The sequence below is a fragment of the Dromiciops gliroides genome, chromosome 4 (genome assembly GCF_019393635.1).
Source record: "Dromiciops gliroides isolate mDroGli1 chromosome 4, mDroGli1.pri, whole genome shotgun sequence".
Lineage (NCBI taxonomy): Eukaryota > Metazoa > Chordata > Mammalia > Microbiotheria > Microbiotheriidae > Dromiciops > Dromiciops gliroides.
The window spans coordinates 114,748,439-114,768,381 of NC_057864.1; the positions used below are offsets into that span (position 1 = coordinate 114,748,439).

The 19,943-nt window shown below is 39.1% G+C and overlaps 1 protein-coding gene across 7 annotated transcripts in view; it reads left to right on the forward strand.

Annotated features, from left to right (window-relative positions):
* The first annotated feature begins 523 nt into the window (after positions 1-523).
* The window catches only part of PROX1 (prospero homeobox 1), a 55,036-nt gene continuing 35,616 nt past the window's right edge, over positions 524-19,943 (forward strand). For 5 of the 7 annotated variants that reach the window (XR_006356264.1, XM_044000541.1, XM_044000544.1 and 2 more), the window contains exons 1-4: positions 524-858; positions 991-1,099; positions 9,058-10,846; positions 18,176-18,283. Coding sequence is in view for 6 of the 7 variants with exons in the window: in XM_044000541.1 (XP_043856476.1) it covers positions 9,125-10,846; positions 18,176-18,283 (1,830 nt within the window). In the remaining variant the exon portion in view is untranslated. Of the gene's footprint in view, positions 859-990; positions 1,100-6,876; positions 6,914-9,057; positions 10,847-18,175; positions 18,284-19,943 lie in introns of all 7 variants that reach the window. The other 2 variants (XM_044000542.1, XM_044000543.1) reach the window with 2 other exon arrangements.

Consider the following 19,943-nt stretch of genomic DNA (forward strand, 5'->3'; position numbering starts at 1 on the left):
ATGGAGGAGGGGTGGAAGGCGGCGAGGGCTGGAGGGGGGGTGTCCCTCTCTCCTCCTCTTTTTCACATCTCCCCCACCCCTTTTATTTTTTTTCCTCCCAAGTTCTCTTGCCTCGCTATCCCCCCTTGAATCCGAAGGCGCCTCGCGATTGGGTGCTGAGTCTGGGTACGTCAGTTAGACTGTGACGTGCAGTCTTCCTGTTTCCTTCAGCTGTGTCTTAAAGTAAATCTTGTGGAGCGAAGCTCAGCTGTGTGAGCGCTCTGAAATTATACACCATTGCAGCCAGGCAAAGCAGAGCGGCGCAAAAGAGCTCTCCCTGGGTCTGTCTCCCTCCCTTCTCCTCTCGTTCTCTCGCTCCTCGCTCTTCTCCTCTCCTCTCCTCTCCTCTCCTCTCCTCTCCTCTCCTCTCCTCTCCTCTCCTCTCCTCTCCTCTCCTCTCCTCTCCTCTCCTCTCCTCTCCTCTCCTCTCCTCTCCTCTCCTCTCCTCTCCTCTCCTCTCCTCTCCTCTCCTCTCCTCTCCTCTTCTTTCCTCCCCTCCTCCTCTCCTCTCTTCTTCTCTCCTTTCCCCTCTCCTCCCCTGTCCTCCTCTCTCGCTCCTGTCTCTCTTCTTTCTCTCTCTTTCACTCTCTCCTACTCTCTCCCTCTTTATCGCACACACATTCACCCTCCCTTGTCAAATTACAATATTCAGCAGCAGCAAGACATCAGCGTGTGTGTGCGCGCGTGTGTATTTTCCACTCTTTCCACCGGCAAAAAACAAAAACAAAAACAAAAACAAAAAAACAAACAAAAAAAAAACAAAAAGAGAGAGAGAGAAAGAGAGAGAGAGAGGCTCAATTCCATCGCTGTTTGCACTGAGTAAGTATTTCTTACCCCTCTTACGTCCCCCTCCTTTAAAAAAAAAAAGCACTTATAATGGCTTTTTTCTTGAATGAGAAAGGGGGAAAAAAGGACTTATATTACTCATACCCATGTAAATTTTTCTTCCAGGGGAAAATGCAATTATTTAAATGAATCATAATAAAATAAACCCTAATGATTTCTAACCAGGAGCCTCAGTGGGACTCATCATCACTCTAGTCTTCCCAGTTCCTAAAGAGTAAGTGATTTGGTTGTATGTGTGTGTGTTTTTACAATTTTTTTCTCTTGATGGTGGTGGTGGTTGGAGAGGGGTGGGGGGTTGATATTGCTGTTTCTTGTCTCTTGATCTTGTCACCTTTTGTTTACTGTTTTTGAGATTTGACGGGAAGCTTTCTTCTTTCTCCCCCCCCCCCGCTTTAAGGAGAGAGAAATTCAAGGTGGGGATTGTTACTCCGCTCTGCACCTTTTCTCCAAACCGCTTCCCATCTCTTCTCCCCCCACCCCACAAACTCTTAGTCTGGTCCCCGTGTCCTTTCTCTTTGTCTTGTTTATTATAGCTGCCATTCTTCTTCTCTCTTCCAATTTGCTTGTCATTTGCATACCTTTCCCTTCTCCTTTTTTAACCCCAGCAAAACAGGGGGGAAGGGGGGAGGGAAAGACGGGAGAGTATTACTTTCTTTTCAAAGACGTTGCCACGGGCAAAAAAAAAAAATTGAAGCCACTTTTCCAGAAATTTAGAAATGGATTCAATGACAATAGCGGAGTGCGTTTGGATCAGCTGGATGGAGTTGCTGAGTCAAGTTTAGGGGGTAAGGCTTCTTGATTTGAGGGGTGTAGCGTTTGAGTGGGCAGGTTTGAAGACAGGTGATGGAGAAAAAAGTGTTTCAGGGACCTGAGTTGGGGAAGCAGTGAATGTTCTTGGGTGGCTGATTCCAGAGCCAAAGGACACCCCTCCCCCCCCCCAGTTACTCCTGTCAGTTTGTGGTGTTTAGGAAGAACCAGCGTCCAATGGAAATGGTACCTAGAGTTTTGCCCTCTCTCAGCCTAGTTAGGAGGGCTGGGAAGGGAGGAGTGCACAGAGATGCGGTGGATAGTTGGAGGAAATAAAGGGAAAAAGAGAAAGCTGCTATTTTCTTGGACTGAGGATTGGAAGAGAGATCTTAAAGTGTGTGGGGGGAGTTGAGGTGGGGAGGGCAAGGGGAAAGTTTGTCCTTAAAGTGCTTTTTGAGCTTTTTCCTGTAACTTCTATGCCTTTGGATGAGCCAGCAGGTTACTTACTTCTCCTGAAGAAAGTGAAGGTTGGGGGAAAGGGTTCTCTTTTTGATAGCTATTCCAAGCTGCTCTGAACAGTGTTTCCGACCCCAATATCTTTTCCTCACCATAGCTGAAGCCAAGAGTGAGTATGCCTTTAGGAAAAAGGCACAGAGGCCGACTGAAATCTGGACTAAGGAGAGGGGAGACCAGGGGAGTGGGGGAAGAGTTTAAAATAACTCAAGGAGACAGGTTGGGGTGTGAAAGTGGCATTCTTGGCTACCTTGCTCCCTTAGCCCCAGGGAAAGCCTAGCACTCACCTGCTTGTTTGAATTTTTCCAAGAACATTTATTTGAGTGTGTTTGCGTGTCTCTGTGTTTTGTGCCTTGTCTCCCTTTGAGCATAGAAAAGAATAAGCCATTGGCGAGTATCCTTTTTTTATACCAAAACAGAGAGATGCCCTTTTATTCCCCTTCTCCTTTTCCCCAGCCACCTCCTCTCTTTTCAATTATATCTCTCTTTATATTTCCTTTATCAAACTATGAGGTCTGCTAACAAAGTGCGCATGGGCAAGGCTAGACAGGTGTGTTGTGTCAAGAAAGACAGGTGCAAGTTCCCCTGTGTTTGTCTCTCTGTGCAGACTTAAACCACAGTGCTTGAGGGTTGTCGAGGTTTAAAGAATTTATGAGTGTCCTGGTTGATAGGATTGTTCAGGCCGAGAATAATTAAGCTGCTGGTGGGTTCTGAAACTGCCATGTGATATTTTTAAGAGGCCTTTGGCAGCTCCTTTCCTGGGCCCTTCTTAGATTCTTGCCTTCCAGGCAGACACAGCCACCCCCCCACACACACCACCACCACCCCACACACATATACTCTGGGCAGCAGGTGGAAAGACAGACATTGCCTGTTCCTTCACTTCCCTGTGTTATGTTTCACTTACATTTTTCCTCCCAGGTTTGCATTTGGCTTATCAAGAGGAAAGGCAAGAGGGAAAGCAGAGGCAGTACTTTTTTTTTTACGTTTTTTGAAAGCCTAGGATGTGTGTGTGTGTTTGTGTGTGTGTGTGTGTGTGTGTGTGTGTGTGTGTGCGCGCGCGCGCGTGTGCAAGAGCACACCCTGGTGATAATACCAAAATCAAGTCCCTCTGGCATTGTTAAAGTTTATCATTGTAATGCATCATATACCTGTGCACAAAGAATAGATCTGTACCTATACTTATAATTTACTGAAAAGATGAATAGTTAAAAGAAAGAGAAGGTGGATTATTTATGAAAATCTACCTTCCAGAAAGTAGGATGTGACTGTCATTGCATCAGGCATGAGTCAGAATGGATGTCCTAGACACTGCTTTACCTGTGGAAGAAAAGCCTGTTAATGGTAAAGAGTATCTCAAGAAAACTTCTTAGCATTATGCACTTGGGTGGACGGTAAAAGAAAAATATATAGAAAGGACATTTGGGCATCAACATGTATATACAGAATAGGCGTGTCTATGTAAATGGCCAAATTAAATTCCAACGAAAGAGATTATAGAGTTGTGGGAGAGAAGAAAGTGGAAATTGATCCCTTCTAACAGCATGAAGTCGTAGAAGCTAACCCATTTCTTTTCTCACCTTGGTTGTGGGCTTCTTTAAATAAAATAAATCACATGATAGTAAGTTAGCTGGGTGTATATAAATTTTTTTAAATTTTGTTTTGTTATTGTTTCCATGAGGATGGAATTGCATGAGTCATTTATCCTTTAGGCTTATATACATCTAAGTTCTCACAACCTCTTAGTTGCTTTTGAAGTTTTCACGTCTAAAATTTTATTTATGGGCAGGTTCATTTGTTTTATTTTTAACAAAGTTTGTCTGTGGTAGAAGTTGATTTGTGAGTTTGTGAGTCTCCCTTGCATTGTTCTGTTTCATCACAATATTCTAAAGTAATAAGGTGCAGCATATCTCACATAACCTTTGTTCATACTTTTGTTCTTTCCCAACATCTTTCTTCTCTGTGCAATACTTGAAATCTTGAAGTATGTTCTGCCCTATTTTGTATACACTTAGGCTTGCTCTTTAGTTATTTAAGAAGCAAATGAACCCCTTTATCACTAATTTTTTAGTAAAATTCTAGGGTTGTGACATATATGTAACTGATAGTATTGATAATTTTAAGATTCAGGTTTCACAAAATGCATTGTAAGAAGGTTACTTATTTTTAATAATGTAAAAGTTGGTTATGATTGATATTTGACCTCAGGATTCTGATTTAGCATCTCTCTAAGTTGGAAAGACAATTTAGGCCAGGAAGTTCATAAGCCTTATTGCTTAGTGAGTTATTAGGCTTCATGGGGCAGTATGAAGTATAGGTTGCAGAGAACTTAATCATTATTTAGATACTCTACAAGGAGGAGAAATTTGCAAGCTTTCCCTTTTGGGTTTATTTTATCTTACTTGCTAATTGAGTGAATTATTATTTTGGAAGCACATGTGAAAATGCTTACATGTAAAACTTTGGTACCCAGAATATCTATAATACTTATTCTTAAAGGATGGTTGACATTGCTTTTAGCACAAACCTAAAATCAGTCATTTCGCAGGTGAAAAATTTAAAGAATTTTTGATGATGTGGAAGAATCTTAATAATGAAGTAGTCATTACTTCAGAACTCTGTTACTATGATAGGCCCTATTGGCAATACAATCATAACTAATTGAAGTAGTAATTGGGGGGTAATGGGTTCCTGAAAGTAAATGTCAGAGCATTTTTTGCCACTAATAGGAAGGAGAAGCTACCACAAAGAAAAAGTTGCTAATTAGCAGAATTGAATTTGTCACTTTTCAGTACTATTGGGGAGAGCTAAGTGATTTGGGGGCACTTAAATCACCTGATTTTTCCCCTTCAGATTTATGCATTCAATTAAAACGTTCCCTATTAATGACATTCTATTTCGATTTCATAACTACATTGACCTAAGTCAGTTAGAATCTCATCCAAAGGCTATATCTACTCAAATTAAGTCACATGGAGGATTGAACAATTTATTCAAGTAATTTGATCAGTAGAGACAGCTAATATGAATAATTCAGGCAAAAAAATCCCACCTCTTTTCCCTTCTCTCCCCCAATAACAAATTATTTTGCCTAAACTATCTTGAAAATCCCCTAAGCTCAGGCAGCCTTGCTTTGAAAATATAACTGTAGCAAAAGTAGCCTCTTCTTTTGTAAAAGCAGAGAACTTTCCATTAATAAATTAATATAGTAATACTCCCCTGGAATTTACTAAATAGTCTTCATTGTTAGCCCTTGACCCATGATTTTCATAAAGATTCCTTATGCCAAATTGAATACCAGACACTTAAGATTTTACTAAAGAATCTTTTGAAGCTGTTTATTTCTTATTTGACCTTATCTGAGCTTTTTCTGGATAAACCTGGCGTGCTTGCAACCTTGTTCTATGAGAGTTTTCAAATCATATTCTATATGATATTTTTACATGGCACTAGAGACATCCAAATAACTAAACTAAAAAAAATTAAATCATATATATGTTTTAATAATAACTAAAGGAACTTTCAGGGAAATAATGTAGATATCTAGCCAAAATTTATCCTACCTCAAATTCCCATGCTGTTTTTTATATCCTTATGATAATATTTTATCATTAAGTATAAGTGTATATTAATTCCACTTTATGCTAAGTAGAAATATTAAAATTCAACTACAATGGAAATCAGCAATCAGCACAATTAACACTATCTGTTTAGTATAGATGTTGTGAAAAGTTTTCAGATGCTCTCAACTGAGAGACTAATACCATAGCTCAATGTCTTTAAAAATGACCCTCTAAAGAATTTTGAAAAATGAAATCACAGAAGCCTTATATGTGTGTATATATGCAATATATATGTATACATATAAATTATTTCAAATAAATTAGTTTATAGATAAATTTAAAATATATTCTACTATGGTAGCCATCTTCACAAAAGTTTATGAATTATGAAATAGAGGTAAAGAAATAGAAGGTTCATAGCTAGAATCATCTGACCTTACCTTCATGAGTTTATAATTCAAACTCTATTACTCTGGGGTCAGTAGATTAAATGCCACATTCTCTCGGAATCAGTTTGCATATTATTTTTTCTTTATATTTGGTTAGAAATTAATTCTAACATGTCATTTTATACCAAGACATGGAACCCACTGTTCCCAAGTTTTCTCAACTTATGTACAAGTGCTTTGAAGATCTGTAGTAGAAATTCATCAATATTTGGTAGGAAAATGTCGACAAGTTGAAAGAGAATTTCCAAAAATCCTTTTAGTTTGATAGATTTAGGAGAGTCTTTAGATTATTGTATTTTTAGCTAACTGAAGAAGTGTGTTTAATTGACACTCATCCTATGCTGAGGATGAAAGAGAAAGACAAACAGAGTAATATTACTTCCCAAAACCTTAGGAAAAATCCAAGTCCTTTCTTGGCAAATATGAGATGCTGGGATACAGCTGTTGATACCTGGGTTAGATGAGAGGAAGTGCAGTTGACATGAAAAGAAAATGGCAGCTGGAAAGGAAGGATGCCTGAGGATGACCTTATGCTCTTTCTCATAGCAGCATGCAATTTCCTGAGCCACTGTCTCAGAGATGATGTCCCTATGACAAGGACTAGCCAAAAAGAAATTCCAGATTAGGTGTTAAGGTAAACAGAAAAAAATGAAAAAAAAACACAGAAAGGATCCTAAAGGTTTTGATTGGGAATCAGTTCATTTTTATGACTTTTACAGGTGGAGTTGAACTACAAGTGTTTGAACAAAGAAAAAGGTAAATGTTAAAAACTGATTCAGGAGTCTTGATTTTTGAAAAGTTAATGTCAAAAGAAAGTTCTACCTTTAAGTTCTTCCCCCTTTCCCAAACCCCTCAAAGCCTTCAAATTACTCAGGTCTTCCTGTGATCATTGGTATAGTTTTGATATCACATCAATTCATCTATCATAAGTTGATATTCATTTAGTTGTGGTCTCTCTCACTATCTGTGTGTTTTCGGATCTTTTTGGTTACTAAAAAATTTCTTGCCAGTTATACTCTGATTTCCCAGGCCAACATGAAATGCACCTATAGTATGTCTCCATGGGGCTTGTAATTGTGCTTATGGTTTTCTGTAGCTAACTGGTTTCATTAATAATTTCCATATATCTACAACATTCAAAATTGCATTCTGAGCAAAGTATTAAGTTTCAAATCTTAATTCAGAGGATCCATTTTGTCCTCTTGAATGCAAAGAGTTTGAAATGCAAGCTAGCATAGTATTTCTTTCATAACAATCTAAAAGAAAATTTCTGAAGATGCTTTTAGTCCATCTAAACACCGTGGGCAAAGACGGCAGGAGGAACTTTGACGCTTTGCACATTGTTACTATCTAAGCATTGAACATTTTCTTGATTTTTACAGGTTATTTCATGCTGAAATTATGCCTATTTGCATGGATAGTCATTCTTTAAAACTAGCCACAGATGCAATCCTAGGGAGCACGTAGATGTTTTTACAGGTGAACCGAAAGAGATGGGAGTTGTTCCAAAAAGCCTGCATGCTGCCTTTGGCAATATACCCTGTTATTGTGAAGATGTGCTCTGTTAAGCAAATGTGAAGTTTAATATTAGATAAATGCAGCATGAAAAATATTTTCATTTTCTTGGTATAGTGTTAATTGTAACCAAAGAGATGTGATATCCAAGAGTTGATATGAAATTTCAATCTGGTATCATTAGTTAATAAGTCACAAATTGTGTTGAGCCTTTTATAAAATGCGATGAAGTATGTTCTTTCTTTAGACTGTGTTCCTGGGAAACAATGAGAGTTCATATTAAGAGAAGGTATTTTCCTTTTCACACATTTGATTGATGCTGTGATTTTTCTTTCATCTTCCCAGATTTTCTTTCAGCCTCTTTTTTTTTTTTTTTTGGTTTGGCACAGGAAATAGGAATCTATTTAACAACAAAAAAAATTGTGTGTAAAAAGCTTGCTTTGGGCATCCAAGGTATTATTTTTGGAGCAGATTCTGAAAGAAGACTAGTGCTGAAAATATGTTATTCTTACTTATGCTAAAATTTTGTTGTTCTATATTTCAATTTCTCATATATATTTATATTAAAATATCCTCCTTTACAGTGGAACTAACTTTGAAAGAAATTACTTCATAAAAGGACACAGTTTACAATATTAACATAACTAATATTAGGTCATGTTATCACAGACTATATTATTGGCTGATTACTATTGGTTCAAATACCTGTGCTAACGCAATAGGTCTATAAAACTATTCATTTCATGTTTATTTCAGTGTTAAATTGATCATTTAAATTGTAGGATTCTCCATTCTCATGTACAAATCAGAGTAATTTTAATCTATTTTTAAAAATCCTACCCAGTTAAGTGAAAGGGGATATGTCAACTTCCTATAATGATTTGACAAGACTTTTCTTCTATAGCATTAAAACCACAACAAATTTTAGGCAGAAATTGAATTTTAATCCAAGTTTTTTAGAGATTTTGAATTTCATGTTACATATTAAGGAAGGTCCACTTTCATCTTCTTTTGTAATGTCCCTCAATGTCCCAAATTTAATCAATTCTTTTTTTTTTTTTGGTCAGAGGCTGTGTTCTTATAATCTACTCTTTCTTCTGAAGATAAACAGTATCATTTTAGGCATTTGTGCAAGAGAATCATATTACTGGTGCTTAAGCAGTTTTTGCCTCTTTTTTTTTTAAATCTTAATCCATCTTAAACCAGTGGAGCAGAAATATTTAAAAATGTTTCATTTCAAGCAGAGTGCATAATAAATTGCAATAATTGTAATGTGCCATAAATCCCAGAGCCTATGCATTTTGCATTTTATTCAGGATTGAGGTCAGGAAATTTGGAGAAATTTAAAGAAAATGATTCATCAGTCCTTTTGTTCTGTTGGCCAGGGTCCCGGGATTCTTGAGCTGTGCCCAGCTGACGAGCTTTTGAAGATGGCACAATAACAGTCCAGTGATGCCTGACCATGACAGCACAGCCCTCTTAAGCAGGCAAACCAAGAGAAGAAGAGTTGACATTGGAGTGAAAAGGACGGTAGGGACAGCATCTGCATTTTTTGCTAAGGCAAGAGCAACGTTTTTTAGTGCCATGAATCCCCAAGGTTCAGAGCAGGATGTTGAGTATTCAGTGGTGCAGCATGCAGATGGGGAGAAGTCAAATGTACTCCGCAAGCTGCTGAAGAGGGCGAACTCGTATGAAGATGCCATGATGCCTTTTCCAGGAGCAACCATAATTTCCCAGCTGTTGAAAAATAACATGAACAAAAATGGTGGCACCGAGCCCAGTTTCCAAGCCAGCGGTCTCTCTAGTACAGGCTCAGAAGTACATCAGGAGGATATATGCAGCAACTCTTCAAGAGACAGCCCCCCAGAGTGTCTTTCCCCTTTTGGCAGGCCTACTATGAGCCAGTTTGATATGGATCGGTTATGTGATGAGCACCTGAGAGCTAAGCGCGCTCGGGTTGAGAATATAATTCGGGGTATGAGCCATTCCCCCAGTGTGGCATTAAGGGGCAATGAAAATGAGAGAGAGATGGCTCCGCAGTCTGTAAGTCCCCGAGAAAGTTACCGAGAAAACAAACGCAAGCAGAAGCTGCCTCAACAGCAGCAACAGAGTTTCCAGCAGCTGGTTTCAGCTCGAAAAGAACAGAAGCGAGAGGAGCGCCGACAGCTGAAACAGCAGCTGGAGGACATGCAGAAACAGCTGCGCCAGCTGCAGGAAAAGTTCTACCAAATCTATGACAGCACTGATTCTGAAAATGATGAAGATGGTAACCTGTCTGAAGACAGCATGCATTCGGAAATCCTGGATGTGAGGGCCCAGGACTCAGTGGGAAGGTCAGATAATGAGATGTGTGAGTTGGACCCAGGACAGTTTATTGATCGGGCCAGGGCCCTGATTAGGGAGCAAGAAATAGCTGAAAATAAGCCGAAAAGAGAAGGTAATAAAGAGAGAGACCAAGGGCCAAACTCTTTACATTCAGAAGGCAAGCATTTGGCCGAGACCTTAAAACAGGAACTGAACACTGCCATGTCACAAGTTGTGGACACTGTGGTGAAAGTCTTTTCATCCAAACCCTCCCGCCAGCTTCCTCAGGTCTTCCCACCTCTTCAGATCCCTCAGGCAAGATTTGCAGTCAATGGGGAAAACCATAACTTCCACACCACCAACCAGCGCCTCCAGTGCTTTGGTGATGTCATCATTCCAAACCCCCTGGACACCTTTGGCACCATGCAAATGCCCAGCTCCACAGACCAAACAGAAGCACTGCCCCTAGTTGTTCGCAAAAACTCATCTGACCAATCTGCCTCTGGCCCACCAGCTGGTGGCCACCATCAGTCTCTGCATCAGTCTCCACTTTCCACCACCACAGGCTTCACCACATCTTCTTTCCGCCACCCCTTCCCTCTCCCGTTGATGGCCTACCCATTTCAGAATCCATTAGGTGCTCCCTCTGCCTCCTTTCCTGGGAAAGACAGAGCCTCCCCAGAATCCTTAGACTTAACTAGGGAGACAGCAAGTCTGAGGACCAAGATGTCATCCCATCATATGAACCACCACCCTTGTTCACCAGCACATCCGCCCAGCACAGCTGAAGGCCTCTCCTTGTCTCTCATAAAGTCTGAGTGTGGTGATCTCCAAGATATGTCTGATATTTCACCTTTTTCTGGAAGTGCAATATCCTTTTATTTTTCCATCATAAAGTGTTTTCTGAAAAGGTTTAAGTTCAAGGGGACAGAGAACCCCATCTATTGGTCTGAGCTTAACATTGTAATGTGCTTTTTGTAGTCTCTGTTTGCAAGGAAAAACAAGTTAGCATCCTTGATGGTTTTTTTTTCCTAAATAGATGTTACCTTTCTGATAACACACCAGCCTAAAACTACCACCAAACCTTTGCCACTTGGGAAAGATGAGAGTTTTAGCATATATCTTTCCAGCAATGGTCTGTTGTTTCTCTTGTTTCTAGGGAAATTTTTGAGATAAAAAAGTCCCCTTTTAAATATTAGTTTTGGTCATGATGAGAGATAGAAAAAGGTTTTAAATTGAGGAATTATGGAAGTTGATTTGTGGGTTTTTGAAAATCCTTTAGCGTTCGCTTCCAAAATAATTTAAAACTATCAGAAACTCCTGGCCCATTTAAGCAGTAACTCTATTACATCTCGAAAAGAAAATAAATGTTGGTATAAGATTAGGTTGGAAGAAAAGGTTTTCACTTCTGTTTTTAAGTGGGGCTAATATATGTATATATACAAATAAATTCATATATATGGATTATATATGTTTGTGGATATATATCCACATATGTGTGTATTTGTGTCTATGTATGTATATTTACACATACACATAAATAGGTAGGTAGATATATATGATACTGATTTATTCAGCTGCAAAGATCTGTTCTTTGGCCCCTCTGCAGCTGTCTGCTATGCATGATTAACCTCTGTTCAGCCATATACAAAAATCTTTTGTCCCAACATACACAAAGCAAATTATTTTGGAAAGCAAGAAAGTACAATTAAATATAAAACTCAGTATTAGACTCGAAGGAGTCTGTATTAGACTTAGAGGAGAATTGTCTTTTTCCAACTCTTTCAAGCTCCAAATCAGATTTTCAGGCCAAAAATGCCAGACCTATTTTTAGTTGGATCTGCCCTGAACTTCAACCATTTTCATATGTTTCTTCCTCAGTAAATTGCTCCTTGTTTAGGGCAATTTCCTAAAATCTTGGATGTCTAAGTGTTCAGTGCTACTAGGCAGCTACGGAGTCAGTATTATTTTTTAATATTTGTGTACCCCCAGTGGTAGTATTTGTGACAGATTGAGATTTTCCTTTATATAAGAAATTACCAGCTGGGTATAACATTTAGTAATTAATTTGTCTAGTACTAAACTGGGGACTTTGGGCAATAGTCATTATGACTGGAGATCGACATTTTGGTATCTAAACCCACTCTAGAGGCTGCCCCATAAGTGCAAAGTCTGAGCTCAGGTAGTTAATTTGTTTTCCTAGTTAATGAAGGCCATGCTGCCAGGGAGACCCAGAGCTACCCTTCAATATTCATTGCAATAATAGAGAAGATTTCCTTTCATTGACAGATTGTGTTGGATGTACAGGCATGTAACTTCTTTGGATGGTTAAGAATGGAGTCATGTCTTAGTCAATGTGGAGGAGGGGTGGGGAGGTGGGGAGAGAGACAGAGAAACAGGAGAGGAGAGGAGAGGAGAGGAGAGGAGAGGAGAGGAGAGGAGAGGAGAGGAGAGGAGAGGAGAGGAGAGGAGAGGAGAGGAGAGGAGAGGAGAGGAGAGGAGAGGAGAGGGAGGGAGGGAGAGAGAGAGAGATTGAGAGAGATCTTCTTTCATCAGCGTTCTTGAAGTGAAGCCTGGATGACCACAACCATTTGTGGGACAAATAGTCAAGGAAATACTTAATCAGGTACGGGTTAGACTGGATGTCTTCTGAGGTTCCTTCCAGCTGTTAAGATGCTGTGATTCTAATTAAGTAAGAGTTGAGTTGCTAAGTGAATATTGCTTTGGGAATCTAAACAGAGAATTTTAGCTTTTAAATTCCTGACTCAGTTCCTACCCTTTAGTTACCTGTCCAAAAGTAGCTGGTTAGCCAGGAATTTACCAGCACTTTTAGCTGGCTACATAGTTAAATTTTGGGGAGCAGGCTAAAAGATCCCAGAGGTTTACATGCTTTTACCCTTGTGAAGGAGAACTCAACCAAGCTTCTTGCAATGCTGGTTCACCCTTGCATTGCTTCTCTCAGAAGCCATTTGAAGTGGGTGTCAGTGATGGTGGGTCTTCAGTTTTCAAACTAGAAACTGAGAGACTTGCCTGTTCTTAAGCAACAGATGAACAAAAGTGAAGCAGTGGAAGTCAGTCTTCTATGTTCTGTGTCTCCTTACTAGATTTGTAACCTTCAAAATACTGGTTGTGATTTAAACAAGACTTTCTATGTACTCTCCAGCTCTCCTTACCTGTTTTGTTTTGCCTTTTTTTTTTTTTTTGGTAGGTTCATCTTATTAGAAAGATTTCAAAATAGCCTTAGGCATTGGCTTAGTCTTTTGATATACAATATCTAAATCCCCTTAATGGGAAATGAAATTTGAGGGCTTAGGGCAAGAGAAACCCCTTTTTGTATCTTTTTGTAGGAATTAAAGCAAATTTTAACTGCCCTCTTTTAAGACCAGAGACATCCTCTCTCATTCCTGCCAATAATGATATTCTACTGAAATTCAAGACGGGGAAAGACCCTTACTTTCATATAAAAATGTTGGTCCCCTTAGAATTAGGAGTTATGCCTATTATTATGAATTTTTCTGGCACTTTCCATTACCTTTAAAAATTTAAATTTCCAACCTTTTAATCTTTCTTCTATGCTTTACTGTCTCCTCTCTTTCTGCCTCACTCCATTTTAAACTTTTTCCTCATTTTTATGCTTTTTCTGAGGAGAAAGATAGATATCCATTCTTTTCTATTGCCCAAACCATCCTGAAACCAGTTGAGAGATGGAGTATTCATGTGGGAGTCCTACATGCCAATCCTCTTTTTCCTTCTGTCTCTATCTTTGAGCCATGTTCTGTGCTTCCTCACTGGTCAATCTGAACAGTAAAGTTAAAATTTGATATTAGATAGATAGATTTTTCAATCTATTTGCTAAAAATCCTGTCATCATCAGGAGCAATGACTCACCTCAAGGTTCTAGTTAATCAAGGCCATTTGTTTACATGCAGTAGAATTAATCCCTGGAAAAGACAAATAAAATCAAGTGGACATGGAAGGTAGTATTTTTCATTGTTTTATAATTCTTAGATCAAGTCACTGCAAACAAGTAGAGAATTCATTTCTTAAGGAACAATTATTTCCTCACTTCAAAGAGCAACATCTGTTCCCTTCTGTAAAGTAGCCAAATTAAGAACATAGGACCATCAAAATAAAAACTAGGTTTAGACCCTGAAGGCTCATCAGAATATTGAACTTAAGTACATATACACATGTATGTTGTATACAAGATGACATTACATTATTATCTCTTGCAAGTAATTTAGAAAGGAAGTAGTTAATTGTCTAAGTATGGTTAAACTGGACTAGAAGATGCACCTGTGCCAAAAGAGTTCATATCTTGGCTCTACAGAATGTATTCTGTATCTTTGCAAATGAATCTATTTAATCAAATATTAAGTTTTATTCAAATACCAAAAGAAACAGACAGCCAATTGTTTTTCTCCATGATGTTCCTTGTCAGGCATCCTCTTTGCATCTCAAGAAAAATAGCCTTTTTTAGGCCTCAGTCATTTGCATGCAGCCAATTAAAGCACAACAGTGTCATTCTAGGCCTTTGCTGCATCTGTACAGGTAAAGGCATTATCTATGATAGATAGTTTCTCCCCTCTTAACTTTCCTAGGAGCATTTAAATGAATAGACTTTTTAGGGGAAAAAAAGGTTCTTGATGTTTGAAATTGGAACAAGAATAAAATTCAGAAGTCTGGCCACAAATATCAAATCATGAAAGTTTTTACTCAGAAACCTAAAGCCACACGTAGCAGTTAATATTTCTAAATAGTCTAAAGCCTGTTCTTTAGAGTAAGGAGAGACGTGTGTGTGTGTGTGTGTGTGTGTGTGTGTGTGTGTGTTTAATATACAAAAGGGTGGGGGGGGTTGTTTTTCCCCTCTCATGAGCCTTGACAGGCAAAATTCAAGATTTCTATAAGCTAAAAACTCCTCTGATTAAGTAAAACTTCTGTACTTGGGCAACCACTTGATTACTTACTAACATTTTGTAAAACAGTTTGTGCTGCATGGGTCCATTTCTTCTCTTCCTACAGGTATCTTAGAGAGAAAACGTATTAGGAAGATAACAAGACAGAAATTTTTTTTTTAAAAAGGAGAGAATTCTTTTGAAATGACCATTTTGACTAAGATGCTTTTTGTTAAGTAGGCTCAATCCATTTGCTGAAAACTGCCAATGAATAATTCCTCAAACCACAAACCAATATTGGATGGGTAAAAATGGCAACTTGGGCGGCTTCTTCCTCCAACCCTCCCCACCCCACTCTTCTGTGCCCATCATTCTTCCACGAGCCTTTTTACTGCCGTTGTTTAGGTAAGGTTATATTGTACTTGGTAAATAGACAACACTCAGATTCTCAGGTTGTTTGAACACTGCTTTAGGTTCAGCTGCACTACACTGTTTCTCTGATCTTTTATGTTCCCGAGCAGATGTCTTTCATTAATTTATGGATTTATCATCTTTTCTCCCCCCCCCTTTTTTTTTTTACACCTGGCAGCTGTCTCAAGTTTCAGCAGTTATTGTCTATTTTGCATTACACATAGAATTGAATGTCATCTGTCTTCACAAAGCTATGGCTGAGAGAATTGAGGCAAAGCCACATGAGCTGCCGGGACAGATCTTGTTTGCGTTCCATCCCCCCCACCCCCCTTTACCTCCTTAATATTTATTTGTGCTCATTTTCTTTCCTGGCCTTGAATGGAGCTTAGCTCGTGTTCAGTACAGCTGTATGTTTACTGAATCTATTCCATCATGACTCATTGTGCGTGTGTAAGTATCCTGGAAACAGCCAGGGCTTTCTTGGAAGAACACTTGCTTTTCAGCACAAGCACTTAAAAGGGAAATTAACCAATTGGTCAGTTCAATTTTATTTTATTAAAAAAAAACAATCATGGATTATCCCACTGTGGGTTTTTAAATGTTTCATTAGCTATTTTTAATAGTTTATTAGAAACACATCTTTCATGGCAGTTTAATCCCAATAACACGATGAGCGAGAGATAAAGATTTATTCCAGGCCAGATTTCAACTGAACAATTCCAAGTATTGCTAGCAGGAAACATTTTTAACCAAAAGTTGACTTTGAGAGACTGAAACATGCTATGCCTTTTAATGAAAGATCTAGCCCCTATATTGGGACCAGAACAAGACATTTTATTTTTAATCTGACCATAAAGAGAATCAAAATGCTTTTTGGCCATAGGAAGATCACTGGAAAATTTAAATGAAAATATTAACTCCCTTGATTCACATAGCAAAATATTGTCTCTTTTGCATATATTCTGAATGAAATACTTTGGGATACCTCACCATCCCCCAATCTCACAACCTTGTCAAATGTGTAGGGTTGATTTTTGGATAGTTTTATGAAAGCAAAGATAAGGATTCAGGGATCCGACTCTGTATACATAGAAGTTTTGACTTGCCTAAAACTCTTATCACTAAGCAATAGGTGACAGCTTGCAACTGTTATTTCACTTACCCATTTTGACAGATGGCGCTGAAGAGAGTGCAGTACTCTTTTAGGCCTCTCTATCAGTCTAATGGAGGTAGCCATTGAGGTTCTCTTAGTTCTTTCCTTGGCACAAGAAGTATGTCAGTCATAAATTATCTCCTTTGTAATCATTAAGTATCTCAAACAAAACAAGTTTAGACTACTGCTTTTTCAGGTTACAGACACAAAATTAAACATTTGTGGGTTCTTTTAGTATAGGGGCTAGGAAATTCCCCTCGATACTTTTATTTTTTATGTAAAATTAAGTTTCTCCATTAAAAAAACATAGGATAGCCAAGGCAATGCTAATTCATTAAGTTTGCCTCAAAATATGCTGTTAAATACCCACTTATGAATAGTTGAGTGCTTATCAATATTAATTTGATTAGATGTCCTAAATTAGTTGCTAGAATTAGGAACTTTTAAAAATTTCCTCCCAAGACTGGTAGTATCATAAGTTTAGTGAGGGTCATTGGAACAGGCTTTCTCTGCTCCATGATCAGAAGAAATTGGTTTGACCTTTTTTCACAAGGTGTGATATTTTGCTTGAGTGCTAGAGGAGGGTTGTGTGGGGGCTTTTGTTTATGTTTTGTTGTTGTTGTTTTCCCCCAGACTTTCCTTTTAGAGACAATCCTTAGAGAAGCTTCTAGGAAGGACCCTTAATTGACCTTGTGGGGGACCACATTGATTTTCTCCACGTGCATCTTCATTTCTGATAAATTATAAAGCCATTAATTTGCTGAGGAAATGGCAGGGCCAGCCTGCGGCACAGATGTGACCAAAGCCATGCTAACACAGAGCTCGCTGAAGAGTGCCAAGAATCTGAGGGAGACTCAGGAAGCCTAGATTGTTATGGTTAGCCTCACGTTCTCTTGGGAACTGTTTTAGTTGCTGCTGTTTATGGATCTAAAAGGTAATGATGTTTCCAGATAAATAGGCCGCCTGATTTAGGGTAAATGGCCATTTATTGATCTGCTCACCCATATGTATTGATCTGTTAGCCCCCAATACTCTGTCACTCTCAGAGGAGTTAACCACTTTACATAGGGAATGGCAAGGGGTTTTGTTGTTGTTTGTTTGGTTGGTTGGTTGGTTGGTTGGTTCTCCTTTTGAAGAAGAACTAGACTTGCATATTTCATTTCTTTTTCTTCCTGCTTTGTTAATGCCTCTCTCTCCTTCTACTTTTGGCTGTCATCAAAAAGTGAGCAGTTAAGACCATGCAATAATATGATAGGAACAAGGTGACTCGAGATACTTAATTAGATTAGTATTGAAAGGCAAAATGTTCAAAATAAGGCATTTTGTGTTTTTGTTCACATTAATATAATAATTGACTATGAACTCCATAGCATGGGAAGAAAAAAGAGAATTATAATTACTAAAAAGGAGGGAGAAAAAAATCTTGAGATGAGAGTTTGTACAGCACATGTGGGTCCATTTGTCTCCGTAGCAACAAGTGAACATACATCCAACACAAAAACCTGAAAATGGAAGAGATTTGTTCTTGCCAAGAAAAAGACAATACTCCACATTTAAGTTTTTTATATTTAGTGATTTTATATAGGTGATCACCATCTTGGGCAAAGCAGCAAATCAGTGATGGATGGCATGCCCTGTGCCTGGCACATGCCTAAAATTTCTAGATCTCAGGTCTATCTGGGTAATGGTAGTTGTTGTTACTGCTTATTGAGATGTTTTCCTTGACTACTTGAATCCTACATGCAGGAAGGACTGTCACCTAATCACTTGAAAAAAGCAAAGCTCATGTTCTTTTATACCCGTTATCCCAGCTCGAACATGCTGAAGACCTACTTCTCAGATGTGAAGGTACGCACAATTTAAAATTTTCATTCAGGTCCCTGTCCCATCACACCCCCCGCCCCACCCTACCCCTTTTGCTTTGTAGTCACCTACCTATGTATGTGGTGGTACTTTTTCGCCCCTCGGAAGTTAAGTGAGATGAATATGAAATAAGTTCATTAATGAAGACACCTGTGTTGTAATGGAATAGAATGCCCTTGTCCTTCTGACCAGAGGTGTGCCAAGCAAGGATGGACCTTGTGTTTCATGACTGAGGGTCTGTCGTCAAGAAGTGAAATAAGTTTGCGGTGCCATTTGGAAGATTCAGCCTCTGGTATTTTTTACATATTTAAGTATGTTCTCAGAGGAAATTTCAGCTGGTAATCTAGGATGTGCTTTAGAGAATATTTCCCCCCCTCAGCAACTGTAAAGTGTTTCTAATTGTTTTCATTTCTGTTGGTTTTCCCCATATTTGTGCTTATGTAAGCAAACTCTAGCATCTCTTTTCCCCCCCTGTCAGAAAGGAACCGTACATTGAAATTCTCTGTGCAGTAGCTGCTTAAAAACAAAAGTGATGATTGTCTCTTATTTACAACTTAATTTGTTGTTGATGTCGAGTACACTGAGCATAAGGAGCATGAATAAAGTGACAGATCCAGGACACATTATTCAAATGAGGATATGAAAGCTGTCTGCATACAGCTGCAGCCTCCCTCATGCTACACAATATTAGGGCCCTCCTGGTTCTCTCTGTGTGTTGGGGGGGGGCGGGGTGCACGCGCATGTGTGTGTGTTAGTGTGTGTGTTAAGTAATTGTTTGCATCAACTTGATGTTGTGTTAATCATCTGTAACTTTTTAAAACATAGATTGGGTTTTGATGATGATAATGGCACACACGCTATCATTATCCAAGTAACTTGATAAACATTACATTAGCTTAGAATAGTTTGTTAGGGCTGTTCTTTTTCTTTCAGCCCACCCCCCTTCCATCCTCCCCCCCCTCCCCCAGCGATGTGTACAGATTCCTCATTTTCCCCATCAAGAACTCCACGAATTGCCAGCATGTACTGCTCACTGCCTGGGCCCCTCCCCCACTCCTCCACCAAGTTGTTTTGAAACTTGGTGCCCAACTTATTTTGCTGCTCCTGTTTTTGGGGCCAAACTCATTTCAGCTTCCTTCACTGCTGTTTATTTCTAAGAAGTTCTGTTTTTCCTTCTGTTTGCTTTTCAAATGTGTATCAACTTCAGCTTTTCATTTTCCCCTTTCCCTGGCTGTCCTCCTTCAGTTGAAGTCGACGGGTTTCTCCTCATTCAGTGCTGCACACTGGGAAGGATGGGGATGGCAGAATAAGCAATTTCGGCACTCACTAACCTAAATGACTGGTCAAGAATCATTAAGCACACAAAAAAAGGCTGGGAGTCACACAGCGGGCCAAGAAAGGGGTTTGTGCTCCGAGTGCTTCCACCTGGAATAGAAAAATCTGAGGAAGCTTGTCAAACGGCTGTGAACCAGCAAGCCACTGGAGCCAAATGTAGCATTGGCAGCATCTTCCTCCTGGGAATTAGGATAGGCTTTTGTGGCCTCTCCCCATTACTAGGGGTAGATTTTCCACAGTCAGCCTCAATGGGGGAGGGGGGGAGTGGAAAAAGGTGGAGTGAGTGTGTGTGCATGTTTTGTGTGTGTGA